Source organism: Cyphellophora europaea (genome assembly GCF_000365145.1).
Source record: "Cyphellophora europaea CBS 101466 unplaced genomic scaffold supercont1.6, whole genome shotgun sequence".
Lineage (NCBI taxonomy): Eukaryota > Fungi > Ascomycota > Eurotiomycetes > Chaetothyriales > Cyphellophoraceae > Cyphellophora > Cyphellophora europaea.
Genome location: NW_008481812.1, coordinates 1894485 through 1919304, shown reverse-complemented (window position 1 = coordinate 1919304; position 24820 = coordinate 1894485). Strand labels below are relative to the sequence as shown.

Below are 24820 nucleotides of genomic sequence, written 5' to 3'. Positions count from 1 at the left end.
GGCCAAATGCTGCCAGGCGACGTCATGCCTAAGATTAGGCGAGCAGGCGCTATCAAGGAAGCGGACTGGCGCGGTCTCTAGGCGTGTCTCGGCTGCTGCCGAGCTTCGCCAAACCTTTCGGCCACTTCATCACTGTGCCACAAGCTCGTAGATAACGTCGTGACACAAGGTGGACATGGCTCAAGTAAAGTGCGGGCTATTGTAAACATACACTGCCATGACATACCGCACACACACCGACACAGATGGTCAGATGCCACCAACTCTGGACTACCGGCCTCGAGCCCAAGGTTGGTTACTATTCGACACCTCATTCCAAATACTGCATCGCCAGCGCCTCATCCAGGACAAACGTCGCCTTCAGCGTCTCCGGATCTTGCTCATCTTCGATCGTCGCGATCCGCTTGCCCGTAAGGTGCACAAAGAAGAGCCACTTCTCACAGAGGCCGTCCCAGACGGGCTTGGCACGGAAGTGCACGCGGTACACTTCAGGGTGTCCAGGCGGATGATGCGAAAGTTTGCAGTCCTGCTTCTTGATCTTGATGACCAGTGTTGCAACTTTGAGTGCTTTACCAGGAAGTGCCAAGATACTGATGTTGGAGAGAATTGTTAGCAGATGGCACGAATTCATCGCCAAAGCTCAAGGAAATATTCGAGGTCAAGGACACACTACTGGACACTTACCTCCAGTCATCCTTCAGACCCCACTCATGGTCGTCCACCTGGTAGATCGGCTGCTCTATCTCCAGTGGCCATTCAATAATATCTCCCTTCGCAATGTCAACGTAGTCATTGAGCATAGGAGGTTCCTTTGGATCAACCAGGTTGGCGCCGTACTTCACGAGTCCGAAAAAGCGCTCGTGGAGCTCGTAGTCCCATTCAACGTACCCAACCGCGCGGCGGCGAAGTTGTCGGTCGGCCCAATGGATAGGGTTGTCCGAGTCAAAAGGGACACTGAAGGTCGTGCCGTAGGTGGTCCTGGCGAACTCGCGGCGGCCCAAGTCGGGGTCAATGGCAGCGAGTATGCCTCCCCTTGCAACGAGCGAAGAGCTAACATAGGTCAGCATGTACAATTATCGGGCCGGGATAGGCGTGAACTTACACATTATCCTCGTCATAGGTTACCTGCAGCATCTTGTTTTCACACTCGGCTCTTAGTTTCTCGTTGATGTAGGGAATCATGCTCCCACCACCCACGAGCATGACAGTCCTGTAGTTGACACCTGGAATACCAGCTTTGTCAAGCTTGTCAAGCTGGATTCCGATGAGGCGCATGATCTCAGCGACGTACTCGTCAAAGACAGCTCTCATCTCGATGGGCGAAACCCGGATATAGTCCGGTCCCAGATTGGGCAGTCTCGCCAGCCGAGGTAAATTCGTTTTGATGCGACCCACGAGATGAACCTTCACAGGCCCAGTCTTGTCTGTGCCGAACGTGCGCTTGGCCCGCTCAAAACCGTGGACGAAAGAGGCAAGGATTTCGGTGCCAGTCATGCCTACGTGGTTTGCGATCATATACAAGTTTTCACCAAGGATGTCCTTGAGAGCCTGCTTGAACAAGTGGTTCAGCAACTCGCTACCGCTCATGCTGCCAGTCCCGACGACAAGCGTTTTGAATTTCAACTGAGGCCATAACTGAAGGATCTGGATGCTGTTGAGGTCCTGGACTCAATTAGTGTCAAGCATGATTGGTAGGTCATAACATTAGTTGCTCACCGTTGTGCCCCCCCCAATGTCCACAACTATCTGAGCACGTCTCCCGAGGTCCGCCATATATTGCTCGGCGTCCGCCTCAGAGTTAAAGGGCCCATGCTCGCGCTGCTTCTTCTGAGCAAGTGCGGCGGTAATGAGCTTCGGCTCTGAACGGATATGAGCAGAGGGGAATCCAGCATCAAGCAGTAATTGACGAAAGCGGTGATTCATTGCAGAAGTCCATATGGCTGGCACAGCAACAATAACCTTGGTGTGTTCACGCAAGATAAGGTCAATTTCTGCACTGGAGGGTGCTCCCGCTGTGATGCTCTTGTTGATGAGACCCCAGAACCATCTCAGATACTCGCGGAGGATGTCCGAAACTTTCTCAACGTTGGGAGGTAGCTGTCCTGCAGCCTTGTAGCGATTGAAGATAGATAGGTTTCTGTCCTTGACTTCCTCTATCAGGCGCCGCTGCTCCATATTAGACTGCATCTTGGCAGAGACCTGCATGAGCTTGAGATGGATAAAGATGTCTTCGGATTGGAAGCCGCTGCCGTAGTGGTCCTCCATATCATCGTCGGAGAAGATCAATCGCGGACCGTTCTCAAGAATAACGATCGCGGCTTGGGCTGGAATATTGAACTTGCCAGAGTAAAGCACATGTCGAGGTTCCAGATGGAAAGCACCCGTCAGCTTCTGGTCCTTCGGGTAGATTTGCCAGCAAGCCGAGCAGTTCTTGGTCCCAAAGTCTGCACCGATTGCAAGGAAATATTCGCCCTTTATGATCGAGTGCCATTTGTCGGTTGGAGGCTGGAGGGCGGGGCTTGGTCGAGAGAGTGGCTGTTTGGGGCGAGTTTGGTCTGTGCTGGCAGGCGTGCCTGTCTTCACTCGAGTATTGGTAGAAGGGTTCTTTGCTTTGGAATCGCAGTCATTCAAGTTTTGGTTGGCACACTGTCGACAACGATTACCACCCCACCGGTAATTGCATTCCGTGTTCTGGACCTGGCAGTTGGTGCAAGGTTTTGGTCTACGAATCGCGCGAGCCATGGCTAACGACAAATCTCGCTAGGTGCGAGACTGGTTTCCGATCGCTTCGAAATACTCGCGAGTGTCGAAATTCGAAGAAGGCTGCCAGTGGCCAACATGAGCTGACCCAAGTAAGCACGGTAAAGGCTGGCAAAAGTGTTGCGGACGAGATTCCAATGCTGGTGACTGCCTGCGGCTGGCAAAGGAAGGTAGTCTTGGATGGAGTGGTGCTTGGTGAAGAGCTGACTTGGACGATCGATAGGTCTTGTTGCGGTTTTCGAGCGCGCCTGACCGCGTTTGTCACCACGCGTTTGTTGCGAGACTCATCGCCCAGTCAACAGAGGTGAAGATCGCAAGGCTGATACGCACATCGCACACTAAGCAAGTGGCAAAACAATCCGGTTTCCTGAGGCCCTAATGATATTGAAATCAGCGCAACTACACTGCTGACACCTCAACACCTCAACACCTCCAAGATCATCAAGCACCATGACTCAACCTCAGGATGAAACTTATCAACCGAAGATGTTTCCAGGTGTGGCCTCTGGCAGTCGCACATACTGGAGCCCTGAAATGCTGCAGAAGCTGTTCGAAGTCGCAGAGAAGAACAAAGGTCCCGATTTGACCTCCGACAAGCTCGCCACAATGGCTGAGGTGGCCATCATGGAGATCCCAGAACCTCAACGCAATGTCTTGCCGCACAAAGTCATCAGAAAAAAGATCGGGGACCTGCCCTACCTCATCGGAGGTGCCCGAGCCTTTCTTAGAGAGGGTCCTGCTACCATCGACTTCGCAAAGCTCCACCCTGACGTGCTCTCCAAGGATGGTTCCAGAATTTGGGAGGCTGAGAGCAAGGCCAGAACCAGCAAGCCCAAGAGAAAATTCACATCCGCAGATATGGAGATTTCAGGCCAATTCCAATCTCAACAACCATCACAGCGAACCAATCTAGCACCGGTCAACGAGACTTCTGTCCGTACTAAGAAGTTGAAGACCACCATGAAGGAGTACAGCATGCAGTTGATCATGAGGCCGGCGCCGCCCGAAGATGTTATTAGGGCTGGGATGCAAGACCTTTTTGACCAGGTTGATAGAACAGTCAACAATCGCCTTGTCGAGGGTGGACTCTCTGGTGACGAACGTATCATGAAGTTTCCACGCATCAACTCGCCAGCGTGGCAAGGGGTGCTGGAGACCATAACCGGTGGTGCCGGCCTGGATCTCGAGCCTCATTTGGTCATAATTGAGGGCATGATGAAGATGGCGCCTCTGACCCGTGAGATTCTGATGCGGGCTGTCATTGCCGCGGCCGTCAGCAGATGGGCTCTCATACCGGTGCCCATGCCGGTGCCGCAGCAAGGCGAGGAGCCACATACGACCTTCCTATTCCGGGTCCATGAGGAGTTGAAGAAAAGTGAGTTGGCTCGCTCGACATCGTGTTGATCTGTTCCGCTGACTTCTAGATAGTGGATGGGCTGGGCGCAGCAGTCGTCATGGAATCGGCAACTCGCAAGTATCTCAAGGAAGATGCGACGCCACTAATACCTCGAAAGGCAGAGCTTATGGGGGATGATGTGGAGGAATTGCTGGTCCCTTTGATGCTCCCGGCATATGGCGAAAGCAGTAGCAAGATCCGCCAACTGTCGACAGCGGCCACTTTCGATGGTACCAGGTTGCCAACAATGCGGCTTCCTCAATGGGAGGTAGACTGGAAGCAAGAACTTCGAGGCATCTTCGAGAGTGCGCTCAAGCTACGCATTCTCATGGAGCGAGAAGCGCCGGGCGGGCAGTACACATTTGATTTTCCCAAACCTGGTGCGTCTTTTCCTACTACTGAAGAGTCGACATCATCGCCATTGACGCCGGAGCCACCAATCGAGTACACCATGATCGGCTTGCTCCCTTCCATCGAGGGTCGCTTCCAGAACGAATTGGGTGGACCACACAGCGAGCCTAGGCTGCTCTCGAAGGCCGTGGTGTTCAGCTTCCGACCTTCTCTACCGCCAATGGCCATGGCCAATGCAGTCAGTCACAAGGAGGTGACATTGTCGTTGTCCACAGGTACGTTGATGCGCCATTCGTAGTACTGTTTGGCAGCTGATGACATGTTAACGATCCTAAGGAGGACTAAACCCAGCCGCAAACACAGCGCCATCGACGCAACTCTTCAGTCATGTCGCAATCAGCAGCGCACCAACCCAGGTCGACGACTCCGAGCAAGATGAGGGCGAAGATCAGAGCAAAGACCAGGGTGAAGACCAGGGCGAAGAAGAGGACGAAGTTTCAGCTGGAAACGATGACGATGATGTCGGCAGGGGAGACAATGAGATCAACAGAGGCTAGGGCAGAGCCAGTGACAACGGCGCGAGCCTCTCAGCCGTCGACAATTCACAGCGACGCCGGATCTGTGCGAGCTCTGAGCTCATGTTGCCACGGGGGAAAGAAGAGTCGATGAGGTTCAGCTGCCAGCGCTAGGCCTTTTTGGGATGGCTCTTCGAATATGAATATCAACTTGAACCTGAATTGTTGTGAGAGCACTGGAATTCTACAGAAGTAGACCATGTGGACCGGTAGAGCATGCTTGCCAGTCATCTAGCTAGGGAGCTACAGCAATCCTGTAGGCTGTTATGACTCCAGGGCAGAGCCAGGAGCACTGCTCTACCACCATATTCGGAATGTTGTATCGCAGCATGACCAGACATCTGTACGGACATACCTACCAGTTTGCGATGCGTAAACAGAACCACAGGCCTCCTTATGTCAGAAGGCACCCTCACGCTTACGAGGTCTACTGGTGAGTAACGCCATTCATCGCATCGCCAGTAACGAGATCATTGTCCTCCTCGCTCTTGATGCCATTCACGGCCTGAGCAATTCTATCAAGTCCGTCCCTCGCTTGGTAGTGGTCATCGTCGTCGTCGTCATAATTCTCCATATCTTGCCGCGCCAACACATCGTCAAGCACCAACGGATCTGCTGAGAAGCATTCCTGCTCGTCCTGGGCCGTGCGGATTTGCTTGCCAGTGGGATGGACGTAGAACAACCATTTCTCGCAAAGCCCGTCCCAGACGAGCTTCGCTCTGAACCATATGCGATAGTATTTGACGCCGTGAACCTTGTAGGTCTGGAACTCGCATCGCTCTTGCGGCACTTGGACTTTCAGAGTGGTGACGAATTTGACGTTGGCGGGTGTCTCCATGACAATATCGAAAACGTGTATGTCAGTATACCGATACAACCACTGGCTAGTAAAATATGGGAAAACAGGGGAGAACAAACTTCCAATCCTCTCTCTGACCCCACTCCTCATCATCAACCTGGTATATGTGGTGTTTCAGCACTCGTGGAAAAGGTTGACCGGGTGTTGCTTCTCCCTCAATTATCTCGTCCATGACATAGGATCCATTGACCCGCTGTCCCTTCTTCAGCATTGGTATGAACCGATCATGTAGCTCGTAACCGTGGCGTGTCCAGGCTGGAGTTTCTTCGCGTAGATGCTTGTCGGCCACATGCGTCGGCTTCTTTGCATTGTATGGAACAGTCAAAATCGTGCCATACGTGGTGCGGGCGAACTCGCGAAGTCCAAGGTCAGGATCAATGGCAGCAAGTGCCGCACCCTTGGCAACAAGAGAGCAGCTTGTTGTAGTTAGTTCATCGTTCGGCTCTGCTCTAGAGGTGGTCGGACTTACTTGCTCTCCTGGTGGTGCGTAAATTCCAAGCCCATACCCGTGTACTCTTCTCTAAGTTCCTCTTGAATGTATGAAATAAGGCTTCCTCCACCTACAAGGACAATCACAATCTGTGCAATACCATACCCGCGTATATCAGTAGTATCATCATCAAGCATCTGCAGCTGCTTCATCATAAGCCGCTTGATCTCCACGAGGTACTCGTTGAACACCTCCTGAACCTTGGCTGTATCAACCCTGATGAACGTTTTACCAAGGCATGGGAGTGCTGGAACCACGGGCAACACTGCGGTCTCAGGTCGTATAGGACACCACTTGATTTTCACGGTACCATGACTTTCGGATACTTCGCGGCTGAAGCCTCGCTTCGCGTCCTCGAAACCGGCAACGAACGACGTGAGGACTTCCTCCGTCGTCATTCCGAGCTTCCTAGAAAGGTCACCAATGTTGCTGGAGAGAATGTCTGCAAGCTTTTGCTTGAAGATGCTGTTTAGAAGCTCGCTTCCGGACATACTGCCAACACCAGGTAGAATCGTTCTGAACTTCAGTTTGCCCCATATCTGAAGCACCTGAATACAGCTGAGATCCTATCACAATCCATCAACTTCTAGCACGTGATTTAAGAGAAGACAATGACATAGGTCGAAGTGGTGAGGAAGAGGCAAAAACTTACAGTTGTGCCACCACCGATATCAACAATGACACGGGCGGATTTGCGCAGGCTCTCTGAAACCTCAGCTTGTTCGGCTTGGGTGTTGACAGGGCCTCTCCCTTGTTGCTTCTCCTGTACGAGCGCTGCTGCTGCAAGCTTTGGCTCAGACCGGATGTGTGCGTTGGGGAAGCCAGCCTTGAGGAGTAGCCGGCGAAAGTGGTTGTTCTCCGTTGCTGTCCAGATCTCTGGGACAGCAACAACTATTCGTGAGTGGTCCTTGAGCACAGAATCAAGAACCTCTTTGGAAACAGTAGACGGCGCACGCTTTGTAATGCTGGCGCGAATGACACTCCACAGATATGTCAAAAATGCTTGAAAGATATCAAGGACATCTGTGACACCCTCCGGAAGGTTTCCGGACTGCTTGTATCGCTCAACAATATCGTTATTGTATTGCTGAGCAGCCTGGATCAAGCGCTTCTGTTTTTCATCGACTTGGCTGTCGGCGCTGACAAGAGTCAGCTTCAGAAGCCGGAAAACGTCGCCCTGCTCAATGCTCTCTCCCAGATGGTTGCTGATGTCGCCCTGCGCGAAGATGAGGACTGGACCATGGCTGCCTTCCCCGGGAATGATGGCAGCTTGAGTGGGAATCTGGGATCTTGACTGATTCCCGGAGGTGTCCTCGACTTGTTGTATGGTAAGGCGGTAATCCGGAGTTAGAATTTGATCTTTTGGTATGAGTTGCCAGCAGATGGCACAGTTGGAGGTGCCGACGTCAACTCCCATGATGATAATGTAGTCGCCAAGGACGAGCTTTTGCCACTCCAGATCAGCAGGCTGTGACGGCTGACTCAACATAGCAAGTGTGGACTGCAACAGCTGCGCGCCAGGTACCTGAGCTGTAGACTGTGGGGGTGGTTGATCGTCCTGGAGTCCGCTGCTGGCGAGCTTCTGTGCAATGTCACAGCCTTGTTGTCCTAGCTCAGTGCATCGCTGGCAGATGCGGTCATTTCGCCCATAACGACACCCTCTTCTCTTAATTCTGCAGTTCTTGCAGGCTCCAGCAAGTGGAGGCATGTTGGGATCATTCCTGTACGAAAACTTCGTCGTCTGTTGTGTCGTCGAGTGCGGAAGAGGTGAAAGAAGATAGGATTTTGGTGCGCCGCTGGCGATGGGCGCCTGCGAAGAAGAGAGAAGCAGTCTGATCTACCGTCAGCTAAGAGAATAGAAGCAACTGTCTTCTGAGTCGGAGGGAACGTGGGTGAGAATCATGAGGTCGAGCTGGGTGCGTTGATTCTGTTGCCAGGCAGGTTTGCTATCCGGTGATAAAGCCCGATTTTCGCACGGGTTTCTTTGTTTGCATCTCAGCCACATGTTTCAGCATTTCTGGTCTCTGCGGTTGGGGTGATAGCTTTCATCTCAGCGTTATCTCAGCGTTAACGTAGGCTTCTGTGACCGTGAGCAGACTTCCCACTTCGCTGCTCTACACAGTTCCTGCAAGAGTTGCCGAGGAGCATATTCCCTCCCTCTGCCTGCATATAGGCTCGCACTGTCTTTGACCACTTTGACCAATCTCAGTGCGATACGCACTCTCTCGAGCTGCCACGGACGGAGACAACACTATGCTGAAGCATTTTCAAGAACCGGGCAAAGGCGGACCGGGCACCATATGGTCCCCGGAGATGCTGAGAAAGCTGGTTGAGCTAATCGACAGCCACAAAGATCCCGACCGAACTATCAAAGACCTCACTCGCATCTATCTTGAATGGCTGGAAATGCTGAAAGACATTCCCGAGGATAAATGTAACAACTTGGAGGTAAAACAGTTCAAGCGTAAATTTGAGAAGTGGCCAATGCTATCAGGAACTTGGCACGACTTTCTGAAGTATGGGAAAGACGCGCAGGTCAACTGGGCCAAGCTGCCCCCAGGCACACTTCCAGACGAGGAGTTGAAAGCTTGGAGAGCAAAGCGGCAGGGCCAAAACAGGAAAACGCGACCACTTTCCAATGACGCAGGCTCACTAGAGGATGAAGCAAGTGCCGTTCCTCCAAGCAAGATCCGCCGGCTTACACTTGAGCGTGCAAACACCGATCTCGACCAACTGCGACAGACGTTACAGACCTGGGCGCGAAACTCAGTACTCAGCAATATCCCCCCTGCACAGGCTGTCCATGATACCATGGAGCGTCTTCGAGAACAGATCAAGCGCACGGTCAATGATTGTCTCGATGAATCCGGGGCCAATCCCAATCAACCAATCGTTGATCTGCAGATTCCGCGATCCTCAAGCTGGCAGCAACTGCTGGAGATGCTCATAGGCAGTGATGCACCAAGCTTTGAGCCTGGTCTGTCGCGCCTTGCAATCATGCAGTCCCGACGCCCACTGTATCTCGACACATTCCTGCGAGCGGCTATAGGTGCGGCGGTGACGAAGTGGACGTTACAGCCACGTCCACAGGGACATCAAAAAGCAGGAGATCGATATGTCATGGAGGTCTTGAGGCAAAGTGAGTTTGTTCGGCTTTTGGCCACTTAGAGTGGTTATACTAACCACAGACACGTAGTCAGTGAAGTTGGAGCAGACTTCGTCAGACAAGATGCTATCCGCCGTGAATTGGACAAGGAGATCGTCCCCAAGGTTTCCGAGAAGGCGGGGTTTATGGCGAAGGAGCTCACCGACTTGCTGGCGGTCTTCATGGCGCCGCCCCGCGCTGCTGATGTAGACGACTACACAAGCTTCACTCTCATTGAGCGACGTATGTCCACGGGATCCGAGCCATCACCAGGCATATTGGCTATGCCTCAGTGGGCTGTCGACTGGAGGCTAGAGCTCCAGCAGATCTTCGAAATAGCGCTGCATCTCAGAGTCATGATGGAGAAGGAGGGAGGCGAATACGAATTCTCCTTCCCACATCCGGGTGACGCGGGCACGGACTGCACGGCTGTGGTGGGTATGCTCCCAACGATCAAGGCCCGTTTCCAGCCCATCCGTGGTGGGCCATTCGGCGCGCTTGAGACGCTATCTGTGGGACAAGCTTATACGGTACCTGCGCAGGATCAGCAGCAGCAGTCCAGTCAGTAAGCATCGCCCATCACTGTCCGCCTCACTAACCTCTGCCTCTAGTGCCGCCACAAGTCAGCTTGGTAGAGTCTGGCGACATCGAAGTCAGCCGCGAGCAGCACAATCGACCGGAGATCAACGACTCTGCAACTGAGGACCATGGCGAAGATTTGTCCGACAATGATGGTGAAGACGATAACGATGACAGCCCGCGCAAGATCGACGCGGACGAGGAGCAAGACTGGACGGGCGACTGAAAGCTCCGGGAGTCCTCGGCGGTCCTGCTAGTAACGTGGACGAACTCATCCCAGCAATCAGCGGAGCAGAACGTACTGCATACGCAAGGTCTCTCTACATTGAGCTATGCTCCATATTACTATGTTGTGAGGAAGGATGGGACCCGCAACTCATCACACAGGGAGATGTCGTTGAAGCTTAGCTCTATCGAGCACTAAGCTCTTCTAGGACTGAGCCAGAGCAGCCCTATCAAAACCGAGGTATTACAATTAGATGCAACGAAGGCGGCGCAATGCATCTCTTCTCTCAAGAGCTTCATATGCAGCGTCTAGCGTAGCTGGCCAGTTCTACTCGGCACCCAAGATGCGGTACGAAGATCTTCTAACTTGCACGTCCATAACGCGATTCTCCATGGCTGGACATCTTCCGGATCGCACCGGTATCTCCCCATGATCCCTCCGACCATCCCATTGGGCCATGAACTCATCGACCTGTCCATCAACTCAAGTAAAGACCAGATACGTATTTGGGCACGATCGATCTCGCAGCTCCAAAGCTCGTACAGTGTATCTTGCCCCAGGAACCAGCATTTCTCCATGATTGCGCTTCTCGCCATGGGCGCAGCGATGTCTATTGAAGAAGGCACTCGTTATCTTCGGACGTAGAGTAATGGCAGTAGATTCGTATGTTCATGGCCTCATAAGCGGGTCAGCCACTACCTGTCTGGGTGGAGCCCGCACTATCGTCTATGTACTTCACAATAATAATATCGGGGTTGAGTATGCCCTCGTAACAGCATATGTAATAGTCCCAGCCCTGGTTTCCAACGCTGGCTTGCACGCATGTGCGCTCGTCGTTGCAATGAATTGCCGTATATTGTATCATCATGGTCGTGGCCGTGACTACTTTCCCCTGTAGTCCAGCTTTCCAGCAATGCTAATCTCTTCCACAAACCTCTCCTCGTCGAGGTTTTGCAGTTTCCAGTATTCGCCGGGACTGGTGCGATTGAAAGGTCCCCAAGCCAACATCTCCTGAATGTTGCGTCTCTTCAGGTCCACATCGCCTTCGATCTGAAACAGTTGAGTCTGTAGGCAGCCGACCAGAGCAACAGCCGTATGCACGAGGATCTTGTCGCCTTCAAACACCCACATATCCCACACGCGACACAGTCGGTCGACGTCCAGACCGTTGCTGAACAGGGTCCGAAACATCGGCTCAAAAACTTGTTCTGGAGCGAGGCCAAGACCGCCTTGTTCAATCGAGCCAAATAGATATTCGTGAATCCGTGGGAATTTGATGGCCAGTGTCGACACCGCGTGGTTAAATGTCCTCGTCGTTGAGGTCAGATCGCCGCCTAGAAAGGCAAGGGGCAGTCCCCGATGTAGCGCATTGCCCAGAACCACGAACACGTCCGCCGGTGTGGGCAGTTGTAGCAGTAAAAGTGCCGCAATGAGTTGCATCCCATATACGTAGCCAATGTCGCTTCGATAGCAGGTGTGAGCTTTGCACACGTCGACCAGATCCTGCCAGAGGGGTCCATTCTGTTGGAACATTTTCAAGTCAGGGAACGCGGTTTCGGCATCGCGTTCGATGTCCTTGAACCACCGGATCATCTGTCGTTCTCGCCCGCCCAACTGATCTGAGGGTCGCGACTGGATCTCCTGGGCCCGTTCTAGTGCCTTGTAGTAGCTTTTGCTTGTCAAGCCCAGCCGATTACCAAAGCCACGTTTCCACACCTTGCCACGTAGCCTCGGAGTGACGCCTCGCCAACAGAGTGAATATACACGAGGGTCGAGTTCTGACAGATTGGTGCTCTCGTCCACAAAGAACTGCCAGATTCGGGCTAATGCCTCGTTCGTCGTCTCGTCTAGGACAGGATCCTGCTGCTGTTTGGTGTGACGTTTTTTGTCAGCTTCGAGGGATGCGGCCATCATTCGCTGATACTCTTTCAGGTGTTTTTGCTCCTCTTTCGGGTCTTTTGGTGGCAGCCACGATGGACGTGTCCTCGACAGCACAGCTTCCTTCTCCTTCGAGATGGGCATAAAGTCCAAGCTTCCCTTTTGTATAGGGGGCAGTTGGATCTTTTCCTTCGGCCTGGCGGATGCGCTCAGCGATAGAGAATCTTTTCGATCCGGGCCGCCTTCGCCTGACTTTGTTGCTTCATGTTCTGCGAGATTTTGAGAGATGATCCTTGCCTCCTCGCTTAATTCTTCCATTGCAAGATTCCATGACCTAGCCCTGTCAGATCGTCGAAGGTGACGAATGCTGGGCGAGGAGGGATTTGAGCGGGCGGCATTGGCCGAAGCTGAACGGTTCGGTTGAAACTTCTGTTTCCTCGCCGACTGTATGCCATTCTTGGAGCCTTGTGCAGTCTCCGCGGCCGCTCGCGCGTGGTCAAGAGGGAAAGGGCGGGGGCTGGCGATAGGGCTGCGCGTTGGGCTTCCGACGAAGCTGGAGCGTGATGAGCCAGGACCAGCGACGTGTGGTGATACGGGCACGTTCCATAGACTGGCATCATCTGGAAGATCCTCATCAGATTCGGTGCATTCTTCTTCCAGCTCTTGCACAGATTTTCGCCGTGGGTTCCATGATGCTCTTCTTGGAGGAAGTGGAAGGGATGACCGCGAGGATTGCCAGTCGGGTCGAAGGGATGTCGCACTCATGGCGCTTGTGGATTGGACCCGAGGGAGGCGTTTGGGTGGAGAAACAGACCGTGTCCTGGAATCGGGACATCCATTTGGAAAAAGTGCAGGATTTGTGTGGCCACGTTTCAGTGAAGAAAAGCTATTGTTCTTGGGGGTCCGTGATTCGCTTTCATGTTGCCTTACTGCTTCTCTGATCTGATGGCTGATATTAGGGCGAGTCGGTCGGTCGATCGCGTTGGAATGTGAGGAAGGAGGTAGTGGAGCGGACGCGGTAGCCCGTAACTGTGGCTTCTCATCTTCGAGACTGATATCTTCGTAGTGTGTAATGTCGGACCCAATGCCATCTCCACCGGAAGGAGGAGAGCTGGAGCAATAAGACGAAGTCGAGCCTGAAGAACGCGAACCCGAGAGGTCGGGAGGCGAGCCAGGGGCGCTGGGAACGGTGGTCATTATCTTGTAAGGCTCATCGACGCTTTCCGTCAATGACCGCAGAGTCGAAAATGATGTAAATGCTTGGATGGAGTTGTTGGAAGGCTGGTTGTTGAGAATAGTCGACTGATAACGAGCGGACAAATTAGTTGAATTTAACGAATAGGTAATTTCCGAACGCGAGGCATGTACAGAACGAGGGTGAGGGAAAGAGTCGAAAAGGGAACTCTTCACCACATGATGGTCGACATCAGGTCGATGGTGTTCGTGAATTATGGGGAGGGTAGTGGAATAGTAACAGTCAGCATCATCAACGAGACAAGCTTGGTAGTCATCGAAGATTCTTGGATGGCAGCAAAGCCTGAGAGCTTGATCGCAGCCAACAAGGAGAAGATGCGATTGCGCCGCTGCGCGTGGTGGAGGTGCGTTGATTGGCGACGGTCGGTCCTCTGCCAGCCCAGGGGCGTTGACGGCTGACTTAGCGTCTAGGCCATACCTGGCTAGGGATAGAGGACAGGGGTTTTGCATCGAGGACGACATGTGAAGGCTTGCCCCGCTTAAAGCCCCCAAGTCAGAGGCTGTGGACTCCCGAACTGGGTGGCTGGCCGCTACAGCGAATCCTCGACTCTCGCTCTGGAACTGTTGATTGGGGTTGTTTCAAATCGCTGGGAACCCAGATCAAGAAATCTGCCCCGGATGTCTTTGGGTTGTAGCCCACTTCTCGCCGTCTGTGGACTCGACCAGTCTATTGTCAATTCGGAGAATGGAAATACCGTTCGGAGTACGGAGAACTGAAAAAAGAGCGGTCGTTTTGGGGGGTCGCGCTTGTGGTCCAGTATATCCGGTGAAGCCGGCGCGGCCGATCACTTCATTAATAGCAATGTTGTCGTAAATATGTCTTTCGTCGCGTCTTTCGTCGTAGACTAGGAGAGGCTCTGTCGAGTACAAGCAATGCCCAGAGATCGGAGACTTCGACTGGGGCGACGTTGCGAGGTAATGTAAGGTAGAGGAGATCGGAGGACGGTGGTGCCGGTTGTCGTGGCCGTTTCAGAACGCGAAGAGGGCGTGCAGCTCAAGGTTGCCAAAGTCGCAGCTGCTTCAGCAATGGTTTTACTCGCGCTTCAGGAGAACTCCCTTGCATTGATCGAGACCAGTGGGGGGAAGGTTCATCCCTTCGAGAGATGCTGGGAATGGAGAAAGGATTGATGCATGATAAAAATTGACCGTTGATGGGGCGAGACTCGGAAAGGAGGAAGAGACCGAAGGTGACCAGGCGTGAGAGCCGTTACTTCTTGCCCATCGAGGTGGCTGGACTACGTGGTGGTGCATGAGTGTTGATGTTGGCTGAGGCCATGCGGCCGATGCGCCTATCTGGGGTCGCGCACAGGTCGACGAAAATACGTGGCTGGGACATCCAGATCCCGCACCCTCTGAATCTACTCAGTTCAAGGTGAGTACGGGATACTAATACACATAGTCTCTAAACACTACATTACGTCGTTCAATCAATTTGCTGAGAGTCTTGCGGCTCATGCCCATCCCAACCTCGGTGCTCTGTTTGACTGCTCTCAAGTGTCGGAGCAGTGTGCCATACTGGGACTGCTTGTGCCCGAGCACACCCTCAAAAGCTGTCGACAATGCCCACGCAACTTGCTTCTTGGTCAACTTGTCCGAAGGCCTAGCACCGACACCTGGCTGCCGCCGGCTGACGTAGTTTGTGCCCAGCTTCAACAGCTCCTTGGCAATTTGAGTGATATGGCCTTCGCTAGGCCGCTGGTGTTGCGGCATGCACCGGCTATACGAATGCATTTTCATTACCGTCTCCGAGTAAGCCTCCAGCAGGGTCGACAGAATCTGCTCGGCGCTATTAAGGGATCCATCTAGGACCATTCGGTGCATCTGCTGTACAAAGGACAGTCGCACCTTGCGATGAAAGGTTGATCCGCCTCTTCTGGTTGTATCCACGGTCAATCCGTTGTTGATGATACAGTCCTTGCGTTGACGATCTTTACCAACTTGCAAATTGGTCGTATTAATGGTCATGCCGCAATAGGGGAACCAGTCGGTGCTTTGATGTCGTGGGATCTTGTGACTTCCAATAACCACCTCAAAGTTGGCCAGCGTCTTTTGAGGATTGACAGCAATCCCATAGTCACTATGGGGTCTTGTCATAACTTCCAAGAACATGCGAGCACTATTCTTGTCTGTTGTCACCAGTAGAAAGTCGTCAATTAGCCGGATGAGGAGGCTGTTCCTAGCATCGATGAAGCTCAACTGATCGATTTCAAACGCTGTATAGAAGAAGCTGCAGAGTATGCTGGACAATACCGAGCCCTGCGGAATTCCTTCTTTCTGCCTCAAGTGCTTCTTGCCAATCTTGACAACGTTGTTCTGTACATGCTCGCGAAGTAGTGCTAACAAGTCTTGATGCGACCACACTTTGTGTGAGCCGGTATCAGCGAAGACTCTGCCGACCTTGACAGAGGCCAAGTCTTCTGCCGAATTCTTGGAGAAGACGGGCTCTTCACTTGCTGGCCGTGCGAGATTGAGCCACCTATGTCGAATCTGGTCGCCACGTGCTGGTTTTGTTTCTGCATACTTGGTCGTCCGGTAGGACGATCTCCGGATGACGGCCTGCATCATGTATAGGAGGTTGTCCTGCGGTATTGAGTCGAAGCATGACTGCACATCCACTTTCGCAAAGTAGAGCCTCGCGCCAGAATGAACGCTGGTCTTGAACTGTTTAAGCTTCTCATAGAATCCTCCAACGGAAAAGATGGCTGACCCGAGACGGCCTGGATCTCGCAGCCTCTCGTACGTCAACGTGCTAAAGACAGGAGCCAACTGAGCGTTGATGCTTGGTCCGAGAACCCTCTTGCCATGGACAGTGCGTGTTATGCGCCGCTTGAGATTGGTGATGGTCCGCGTTCCTTCTTCCTTGGGAAGTAGTCTTACGTGGCTGTATCCCAGAGTCCTTGAGTTCAAGAGTCGCCTCACCTCTGTGGGCTTCAACTGCTGGTATATGCCAGAGCGCACCATGGCAAAGCCAGGTTCGGCCATCTTTCTCCAGACGTCGTGGCGAAAGAAGAAGAGACGATTTCGTTGTGGTCCGCTCTCCGTGACGTAGAAGTTCGACTGGATTAGAGGTATGAGTAGAGAGTCAAACAGGTAGTACAAAAACTCGTGCAGGATCTCTAAGCGTTTGTCACGCTCTGATCTCGACAATTTGGTGTCGATAGTCATGCTCTCTGGCACCAGCCAAGTAATGCATTTGAGCCGCAAGCCTTGACAGATCTGATGAAGGCTCATAGGCTCGAATCGTCGCATTTTGACAAAACTGTCTATTTGTCGTAGAACATGCGACCAGTTGTGACGCCCGTCGTCACCTTCGCCGAAGCTTTTGCTCGGTAATATGGCCCACAGCACAGCCCGGCAGAACGCCGAGACAGAGACCGCATCCGTTGCGTGTGCTAGAAAAGAATGTTCTGGATTAGGGCCCGGCGGATTTCGTCTAGCTCCTGAGTAATTTGGTTCGTTGTAGGAGATTTGAGAAACAAGTCCGGACGAAAGAGTGAATTTCTGGGAAACTCGTGCCCGAGACTCATCTGCCGTCAGTTTGCTGCGAGGCTGCAGCGGACAGTAATGTCGAAGAAGTTGGCTGTAGGAACACCTGCTATGTCGCTTGCGTATTTGGGAGATGAGTCTCAAAACGTTCCCCCTAAGTCGACGTGGAAGCCACTGCTTCGGATGCTTCGTGCTCGCCGCAATTTCATCTTCGCGATAGATATAGTCAGGGAAGGCTTGCGAAGTCTGCCTTTTATCCACAGGAGACGTGAATACGTTGTGAAGGCTGAATTGTCTTGGGAAGATGTACTTCAAGATATGTATCGTCTCGCGTTTGTCGTCAACATTTGAGCAGCGCTGGAGAACATGAATATGCTTCAGGCCAAAGCGGACCTGACTCTTCTTATTGAGTGGGGGTTTGGCGTAAAGCAAGCGACTTCGAACAAAGTGAATGGCGGAGGCAGCACGAGAGAATCGTATGAGTCGGTTGCCGTCGCCGGCATTGACGCCAGATGGCTTATGTGGACTGGCCAGGTCCGTGATTGGGATGCCACTTACTTGATAGTAGTTGTCCTTGCCCGATTCGAGCTTCAAAAACAGACCACAGTCTAATAGCAAGCTTGAGAGGATGACGTCCCCATTGGCGCCGAGAGCCGCAAATATGTGATACCAGGAAGGACATTTGAGGATACGCAGGTTATCGTTCGGATGAACCTGTGCAACGCCCGGAACAATGTTAGCACCATCAGGGGCAACACCCCTTTGAAGACCACTACAGAGCAAATGACGTGGTCGCGTAAAACTCGTAGAAGCCTTATTGAATAAGTACCATATCGCGAAGTTGACGACTTCATCAAGAGAGCACGTCTGCGTTCCGACGGTGTGGTTGTCTGTACCCCGAGCTTGGGTCTGGGTGAAGGCTGCCAGCTCAGTCGATCTGGCACGTTTGATCTCGGGCGCAGGTTTAGCCAACACACCGACCTTCCAGTTGTCTAGGATTGCATCCACATCGCCATCGAATGATGTCTTGAAGCGTTTCCTGCGAGAGGACTTGACGGGAAGGCGAGCGATGAAATATTGCCTCAGACTTAGCACCGATGGATAACACGAGGCCAGCACACGCGCCTGACGCGCAGGGGATTTGTCGGCCTCACATAGCTTCTGCTTCTTTGGGAGGGCACTCAGCTGCTGACCTGACTTCCGCTTCATTGATTAGAAGGTTGCAATCCGAGATTGACTGTCGCACGTTGCTAGATAACTTCGGCCATAGCCTGTCAACGTTTCAAGATCGAGAGTTAACTTGGCAACGTTCAGTGTTGTACAAAAGCTGTACATGAATTCGGCGAATGCGAGGAGAGATCCAGGATAGCACAAAACAGCCTCCTGTAATCGATTTGTGGCTATTGCTAATGGCGAGGGCGTTTGAGACGCGGTATGGGCGAAGGACGCGTTTCGCGGGGATAACGCGTTGAAGTTAAGGTTGGCCCAGGCGCTGTAGGCGGCTCTCGTGCCGCGGAAGCAAGGATTGGCTAGCCCAACGTTGACGCCGCCTAAAATACACCCTCTTTGTGCTGGACTATCCAGACTTCTGCATGTCTCAACTGCACATCTTCATCTAGCAAGACTGTATGCTGACAATAGCAATCGAGCAACACCAACCAACAAGACACACATCAAATTCCTTCGCCGAAGAGCTTTAACTCACCACAAGCACGCAAAGCACCTCCCGCATTCTTCTGCTGCCTGACGCTGTCCAACCGGCGCTGTGCAAGCCGCCTGCGCTCACCTCGCAGCCCCATTCAAGCAACGCCATCATCACCTACTTCCCATCTGTACGACAGAAACGGTTGCTCAGTCTCGGACAGGCGCTGTTCAAGAGAAGGTACATTAGAACGGACCAGAGGAGCCGGTTCAAGACATCCTCCCCGCGTCAGGGAAGTCCGGGCCACTTTCATTCCGTAGCCCACCGCCTACGCAAGGACCGCATATCGCTGCAATCCCACAAGTCATCGCCCTAGCACGTCTGCTGCTGCTTCGACCCCGATGCCATGACGAAGCCGCCGCGAAGTTCACCGCTTGCCCAAGAGGAAGGTGTTGGTCATCTCTGATCACATCAAGTCCCTGACATCGCGTCTTCCAAGATGCCCACAGCGGTCTCTAATCGCAATAACTACTATACGGCGCATCATCGCAGACAGTCTGGTCAATCTCAGACATCTCTTCAAGATCAGTTGAGAGGCCAGCATCCACACCCACCGTCGGCCGATTCCCCACAGGCCTACCTGCCGTCCACTTCTTTTTCACAATCCACTTTACCCCCACTGGCCGATCTCCATCAGTCCAACGAGCTGCAAAATCCGACGTCGAACCTTTCGGTAGGCTACGACGAGGCTTCGGGTGATCCTGACGATTTCTATCGGCAGTACCATGAGGGGCAAGAACCGTCCAAAGGGTTGCACCAAGACGCATTACGCACCGCCAATTTGGATGATAATCCACTATCACGGACACGAAAGTCAAGTGTGGCGTCAACCGCCTCTCAAGACAGACATGCGCCCAGAACCTCCAAGAATTCGGTTGGTAGCCGACGATCTCTTCAACCAAATGGCAGCAGGCCCGCTGTGCGGAAGTCGTCCTTCAAGGACCTGGTCGCTCGCTTCGATGCGTCTCCAGATGATATTCCACCAGTACCGTGGCCGGTGCCCGGATCCAGAAAGGCAAGCCCAGTTATGACAGTAGGCCCACAAGGTAACACTTGGAAACACGCTGCAAGTGCGTCAATGGCACAGCAAAGTCATGTTGCCGCCGCACCAGCGCAACAGACGAAGAAACAGCGTCCACTATTTGGAGAGGTGCTTCCTGGTGTCGCCACAAGCAATGCTGCAGGCTATGGGATCGCCAAACCTCGGCGGAGGCGAGGCTCCGAAGGCTCTCCCATGCACAGTCCTAACCCCATGTTTCCGGACAACGGGCCAACTTTTCACGCTCCTGCACAGTTGCATCAATCCCAGCCTACCAATGGTGATGAACGACGGTCCCAATTCCCGGTCGAGTCCGCTCACCGACGCGCCGTCTCCGATCTCTCACCTGTTGACTCGTCAGCTGCGCCTCGGTCTTCACAACCTCGCGAAGCCGGACTGTCTGCGCTCGGAAAACTCCACGGCCGCCAGCTCTCTGCATCACGCATTCCTGTTAGTTCTCGCCGCCTCAGCCTCGACTCTGGGTCTGGGACATCGACACCCTCTTCTCGGGCTCAGTCAAAGGCTGGCCATTATCCGGCCATCAATGCACCTAGTTCAAGATCGAAGATCCCCACTCCATCCAGTGTCAAGACCGCACCCAGCTCATTCAACCAGAAGACTCGCGCTCCGAACCAGATCCGAAGTCCTGGGCGGCAGGGACGAAACATCAATGCAACTCATAGTCAAAAAAGTCCATCGCTAAGAGCCAACATCATTGCTCCACCTCCCAAAAACTCGCCACCTCTGCGTAGCTCCCGGCCACGACTTCCTGTGTCATCCGCAAGCACAGCAGCCTCTCGTGCCAAAATTGCGGAGCGATTTCAAGCAATGGCGAAAGAGCAGACTGATTTAAGGGCTGCGTCACGACGCGCCCGCCCGCCCGAGTTGTCTGATATAGATCTGAAACAGCGTCGATTGAAGATCACCCAGGCTCTGAGTAGATCGCGAGAAGGACAGGACCTGCGGGGCGAGAGACCTGTATCGAAGCGAAGATCTGGAAGCGCAACTCCCTCTCTGTCAGAGCCAGAGAGAGGCCAAGAGGTATACAGCCCTTCTAACATCCCAGCAGTCGTTGTAGAAGGCGCCAGTTTTGCCGACGATGGCGATGTGTTCACAACACCTGATGAAGCTACAGCTCCCTCAAATAGTCAGCTGACTCAGGCAGCGCTGTCTACGTGGGGCATGCCGGGGAGTTTCGATGACGGGTCTGATTCCCCGACTCTAGGTTCAGCTGAAGGTGGGACCGAATTAGATTTGCCCCAACTACAAATTCCTCAGGCTCAGCGCCGCCCAGACCGGGACGAAAACTCAGTCCTAGCGCAAGGAACTGCTGGTACAACATTTGACGCCGAACCACAAGCTGACACCAGCGACCTCGAATCCGGTCAACACTCGCTCTTCCACCAAATTCGGAGCATCCGCGAGCCAAGCTCTGCATCCTCTCCATCTGGTATCTCACCTTCGGAAGGCCAGACGCTGGATCGTACTGATGCCGAATCGGTCAATCTTGTGTTGCGGAACACCACGTATATGGACGAGGATGAAGCGGTTGCAAAAGGCTATCGTAACTTCATGCAACCCCCTCTCCCTGACCTATATGAAGGATCCAGCAACGGGCAGGGATCATGGACGTCTTCAATTGCAGAGCATTCCGATGCTAGCCCTCGTCCATCCGAGGACCCCAAGAATGCCTTGTTCGAGTCACCTATCGCTGGAAAATTTGAGGTACCAGTCACAGTGGAGGAGCGGTCATCGTCGCCAACATCCGAAGCTAATGAGGAGCATGACGAGGCAGTCCGCACCACAGCCGCAAGTGACGCTTACACAATCGTCAACATTGTACTACAGGAACGGTCCAGCTCCGGACTTGTAGATCAGCAGCTCGTCGATGATATATTCGAGCGAATAATATCAGAGGAACCCGATCTTGTCCGTCCAGAGAGTGTCGATCCACAGAGAATTGAGGAATTGTGTTTGCAAGAGCTTGAGTTGTACGGTAATGCTGATCGACCAGAGTCTGTTCGTGCGGATAATATCACGGGGGAGTCCACCTTCGACGATGAGGACGAGGACGATGATAACGAAGATGAGTTTGACCATGATGAACGCCGACCACCGCCTCTGCCTAAGGACAGCCTGCCACCGAGCAGTTTCCGTACGCACACGTACAAGTCAAGTCTGGACAGCGCCGAAGATTGGGCGGATACCTCGCCTTCGGTTGGTGATTGGATGCAATTTGCATTGAACCGCTCGGAGACAGAGAAAGCGGCCCAGCCGTCACCACTCGCGCAAGATACTGGTGACGAGGATGATGGCGATTATGGCACTGTGGCTATTCTTCAATATCCAGGAGAACCTCCAGTCCCACCAAAAGACGACATTCTTTCACCACCATCTCATTCTCCACCGCCACCACCGACCAAACAGATACATTCTCTGGAGCGGATCTCAACGACTTCGATCAGGGCACAACAAGTTCCAATTTCGTCGCCGCCTGAGATGCCTCATCGCATGACTTCAACTTCACAAATGGCCACTCGACGAGCTACACAAGAATCCAGCAATCTCGCACCAAGTCCTGCTCAAGATGAGCAAACGGCTGAAGCCAAGCGTCTCAAACAGCGTCGAAACATCATGAAGGAGCTTGTGGACACCGAATTCACTTACGAGCGCGATATGAGGGTGCTTTGCGACATTTATAAGCAGACTGCCACCGCAGTTCTAGACGAAGAGGATGTTAAGATCGTTTTCGGCAACGTGGAACAGATCCAGGAGTTTTCCAAAGACTTTTTGACTTATCTCAAGCAGATGGTCAAATCTGTCTACGTTATGGACCGGAAGAACCGCGCAACCAATTCTCATCTCTCTGATCGTACGTCCATCCGATCGATCTCGCCAGATCTTACCGACGATGAGAAGGACCGACTTACCCAGGTTGGGGTTGCTTTTGAGGCGTCGATGGACGACATGAGTGCTGTCTACACAGACTATATCCGTCAACGTCATGCCGCAAATAAGCGATTAACCATGCTTTCATCTATGCCAGCTGTTGCAGACTGGCTGCGGGAGTGCAGTGAAAACTCGAAAGACATCACACATGCGTGGAGCCTGGATGCACTCAGCGTGAAACCTGTCCAGCGTATCACCAAGTACCCACTGTTACTGTCGGGTTTGCTGGAATCAACACCCGCCGATCACCCCGATGTCGAAGGTCTTCGCCGAGCTCTGACCGCAGTCACAGACATCAACTTCCGCATCAACGACATCAAGAAGCAAACAGAACTTGTGGATCAGGTGCTGAGTCGCAAGCGCAAAGAGTCCGATGTGAGGAATGGCTTGACCAAAGCCTTTGGCAGACGGGCAGAACGACTTCGCCAGCATGTTGGTGTCAGCGATGTTTTTGAAGACGGCGAATATTCTAGGCTGAAGATGGAGTACGATAACAACGGAGTTCATCTGCTCATTGTCAGCAAAGACTGCCAAGGCTATCTGGACGCCATCAGGGGGTGGGTGTCAAAGTGGGCCGAAATGGCAGCCGCGGCAGAAGGGTGGGTGGATGTAGGTCATTCGAACTACCCCGAAGCTGAAAGCAAACTTCGACAACTTGGTATGGTTGTCAAGGGAATAAGCACGATTGCGCTACCCGACCACATTGATCAGGTATCGAAGAAGGTCATCCAGCCAATGGAGCAAGCCATGCTGATGATGGAGCGCTTCAAGACTGATCCGAAGGGTCTCTACCAAAAGCGTGACAAGAAGATTCTTGATTACAGCACGGCCAAGAACAAGCGTGATCGCGGAGAAAAACTGGACCGCAAGATGACGGAGCGACTGGATCAATGGGAGGCCATCAATAATGAAGTGAAGCAGAGAATGCGAAAGCTGCTGCAGGCGACGCAGACTCTTGTGCACTCTTGTCTGCACAGTCTCGTGCAGCTCCACATGTCCTGGTTGGCGATGATGAAGCAGAAGCTTGCAGGTGCTATGGCCATCCCACTGGAGAAACTAGAGCAAGCCGACCTGGTCAAAGACTGGCAAGTGGATTTTGATTTCCACGAAGCCACCGCACTTACTCTCAGTATCTGCAATGGTGCTCTATTAGCAGAAGCAGCCAACATCTCGAGCTTCTTATCGCCCGGCACCACTCTAGCGGGCGAAGACTCGCCGCGCCCATCTTGGAACTCGGGCAAGAGAACGACATCACTGTCAAGCGACCATTCGCACATGCCGCAGGAGACTTATGTGCGTTACAGTTCCGGCCAACACAGTGCCCACGAGTTCCCGACCGAGGCTTCTTCGTTTGGTGCTGCTAATTCTCGCATGCGCGCCACTTCCACAACCTCTGGGCGTGCCCCAGGTCCCAAGACGCCAGAGATGTATAGTCGCACGCCCTCTTCGTTACACAGCTTTTCCAGGCCCGCTACCTCCTTAGGTCAAGTCGATCGGCCGGCTCAGTCGGAGAGCGCACCCATCAAGACCACACTGATATCCGCGCCACGGGTCAGTCTTGATACGCCGTCTCCTTCGATTGGGCCAATAGCACCTCTTGGGACCCCTAACCGGCCTGGCAGTGCGTCGACATTCTTCTCTGCCACTGCCGGCCCTAGTACGACATCTCATACTGCGAACAATCCGTCCATGTCGACTACATCGACTGTGGCACCATCAGTTTCAACAGGCACCACAGCTGGTCCTCCTGCCCAAGGCCAAGCATCGTCCGCATCTAGCATCTTCTCATCTGCAATGCCGATGCCGGACTCTCCTGTCGCCGACCGAGCTCTTCCTACTCATCCACCTGGCGTCTCGCCTGGCGCTGGGGAAGATCCAGATGTATTATTTACAGCGGCCAGTGTGTACGAGTTCAACATCGACCGGGCGCGTCAAGAGGGCGGCATTCCGTATCTGACATATGTGGCCGGAGAAATTTTCGACGTGATTGGGGAACGTGGAGAACTGTGGCTGGCAAGGAATCAGGATGATCCCACAAAGCAAGTGGGATGGATATGGTGTAAACATTTTGCGAAACTCGCTAGCTGACGGAATGCTCAAGCGGTCGGATTGGATGAGCACAGAACATTGG

General features: G+C 53.1%; 7 protein-coding genes across 7 annotated transcripts; 3 read left to right on the top strand and 4 right to left on the bottom strand.

Moving 5' to 3' along the window:
- Nucleotides 1-310: 310 nt before the first annotated feature.
- HMPREF1541_06948 (uncharacterized protein) lies at nt 311-2742 on the bottom strand (the record flags this gene model as incomplete). The annotated part of the gene is made up of 4 exons (XM_008721273.1): nt 311-590; nt 685-1050; nt 1103-1662; nt 1717-2742. The coding sequence occupies 4 exons, from the start codon at nt 2740-2742 to the stop codon at nt 311-313; spliced, it is 2232 nt and encodes a 743-aa protein (XP_008719495.1).
- A 468-nt stretch (nt 2743-3210) lies between these two features.
- On the top strand, nt 3211-5064 carry HMPREF1541_06947 (uncharacterized protein; the record flags this gene model as incomplete). The annotated part of the gene is made up of 3 exons (XM_008721272.1): nt 3211-4135; nt 4189-4782; nt 4844-5064. 3 exons carry the CDS (start codon nt 3211-3213, stop codon nt 5062-5064), a joined length of 1740 nt encoding a protein of 579 aa, XP_008719494.1.
- A 445-nt stretch (nt 5065-5509) lies between these two features.
- HMPREF1541_06946 (uncharacterized protein) lies at nt 5510-8139 on the bottom strand (the record flags this gene model as incomplete). Its single annotated transcript, XM_008721271.1, has 4 exons — nt 5510-5966; nt 6001-6357; nt 6411-6997; nt 7084-8139. The coding sequence occupies 4 exons, from the start codon at nt 8137-8139 to the stop codon at nt 5510-5512; spliced, it is 2457 nt and encodes an 818-aa protein (XP_008719493.1).
- Nucleotides 8140-8684: 545 nt separating this feature from the next.
- On the top strand, nt 8685-10381 carry HMPREF1541_06945 (uncharacterized protein; the record flags this gene model as incomplete). Its single annotated transcript, XM_008721270.1, has 3 exons — nt 8685-9570; nt 9628-10137; nt 10188-10381. 3 exons carry the CDS (start codon nt 8685-8687, stop codon nt 10379-10381), a joined length of 1590 nt encoding a protein of 529 aa, XP_008719492.1.
- Nucleotides 10382-11263: 882 nt separating this feature from the next.
- Nucleotides 11264-13024, bottom strand: HMPREF1541_06944 (uncharacterized protein; the record flags this gene model as incomplete). Its single annotated transcript, XM_008721269.1, has 1 exon — nt 11264-13024. One exon carries the CDS (start codon nt 13022-13024, stop codon nt 11264-11266), a length of 1761 nt encoding a protein of 586 aa, XP_008719491.1.
- Nucleotides 13025-14899: 1875 nt separating this feature from the next.
- Nucleotides 14900-18208, bottom strand: HMPREF1541_06943 (uncharacterized protein; the record flags this gene model as incomplete). Its single annotated transcript, XM_008721268.1, has 1 exon — nt 14900-18208. One exon carries the CDS (start codon nt 18206-18208, stop codon nt 14900-14902), a length of 3309 nt encoding a protein of 1102 aa, XP_008719490.1.
- A 932-nt stretch (nt 18209-19140) lies between these two features.
- HMPREF1541_06942 (uncharacterized protein) lies at nt 19141-24777 on the top strand (the record flags this gene model as incomplete). The annotated part of the gene is made up of 1 exon (XM_008721267.1): nt 19141-24777. The coding sequence occupies one exon, from the start codon at nt 19141-19143 to the stop codon at nt 24775-24777; it is 5637 nt and encodes a 1878-aa protein (XP_008719489.1).
- Between the last annotated feature and the right edge of the window lie 43 nt (nt 24778-24820).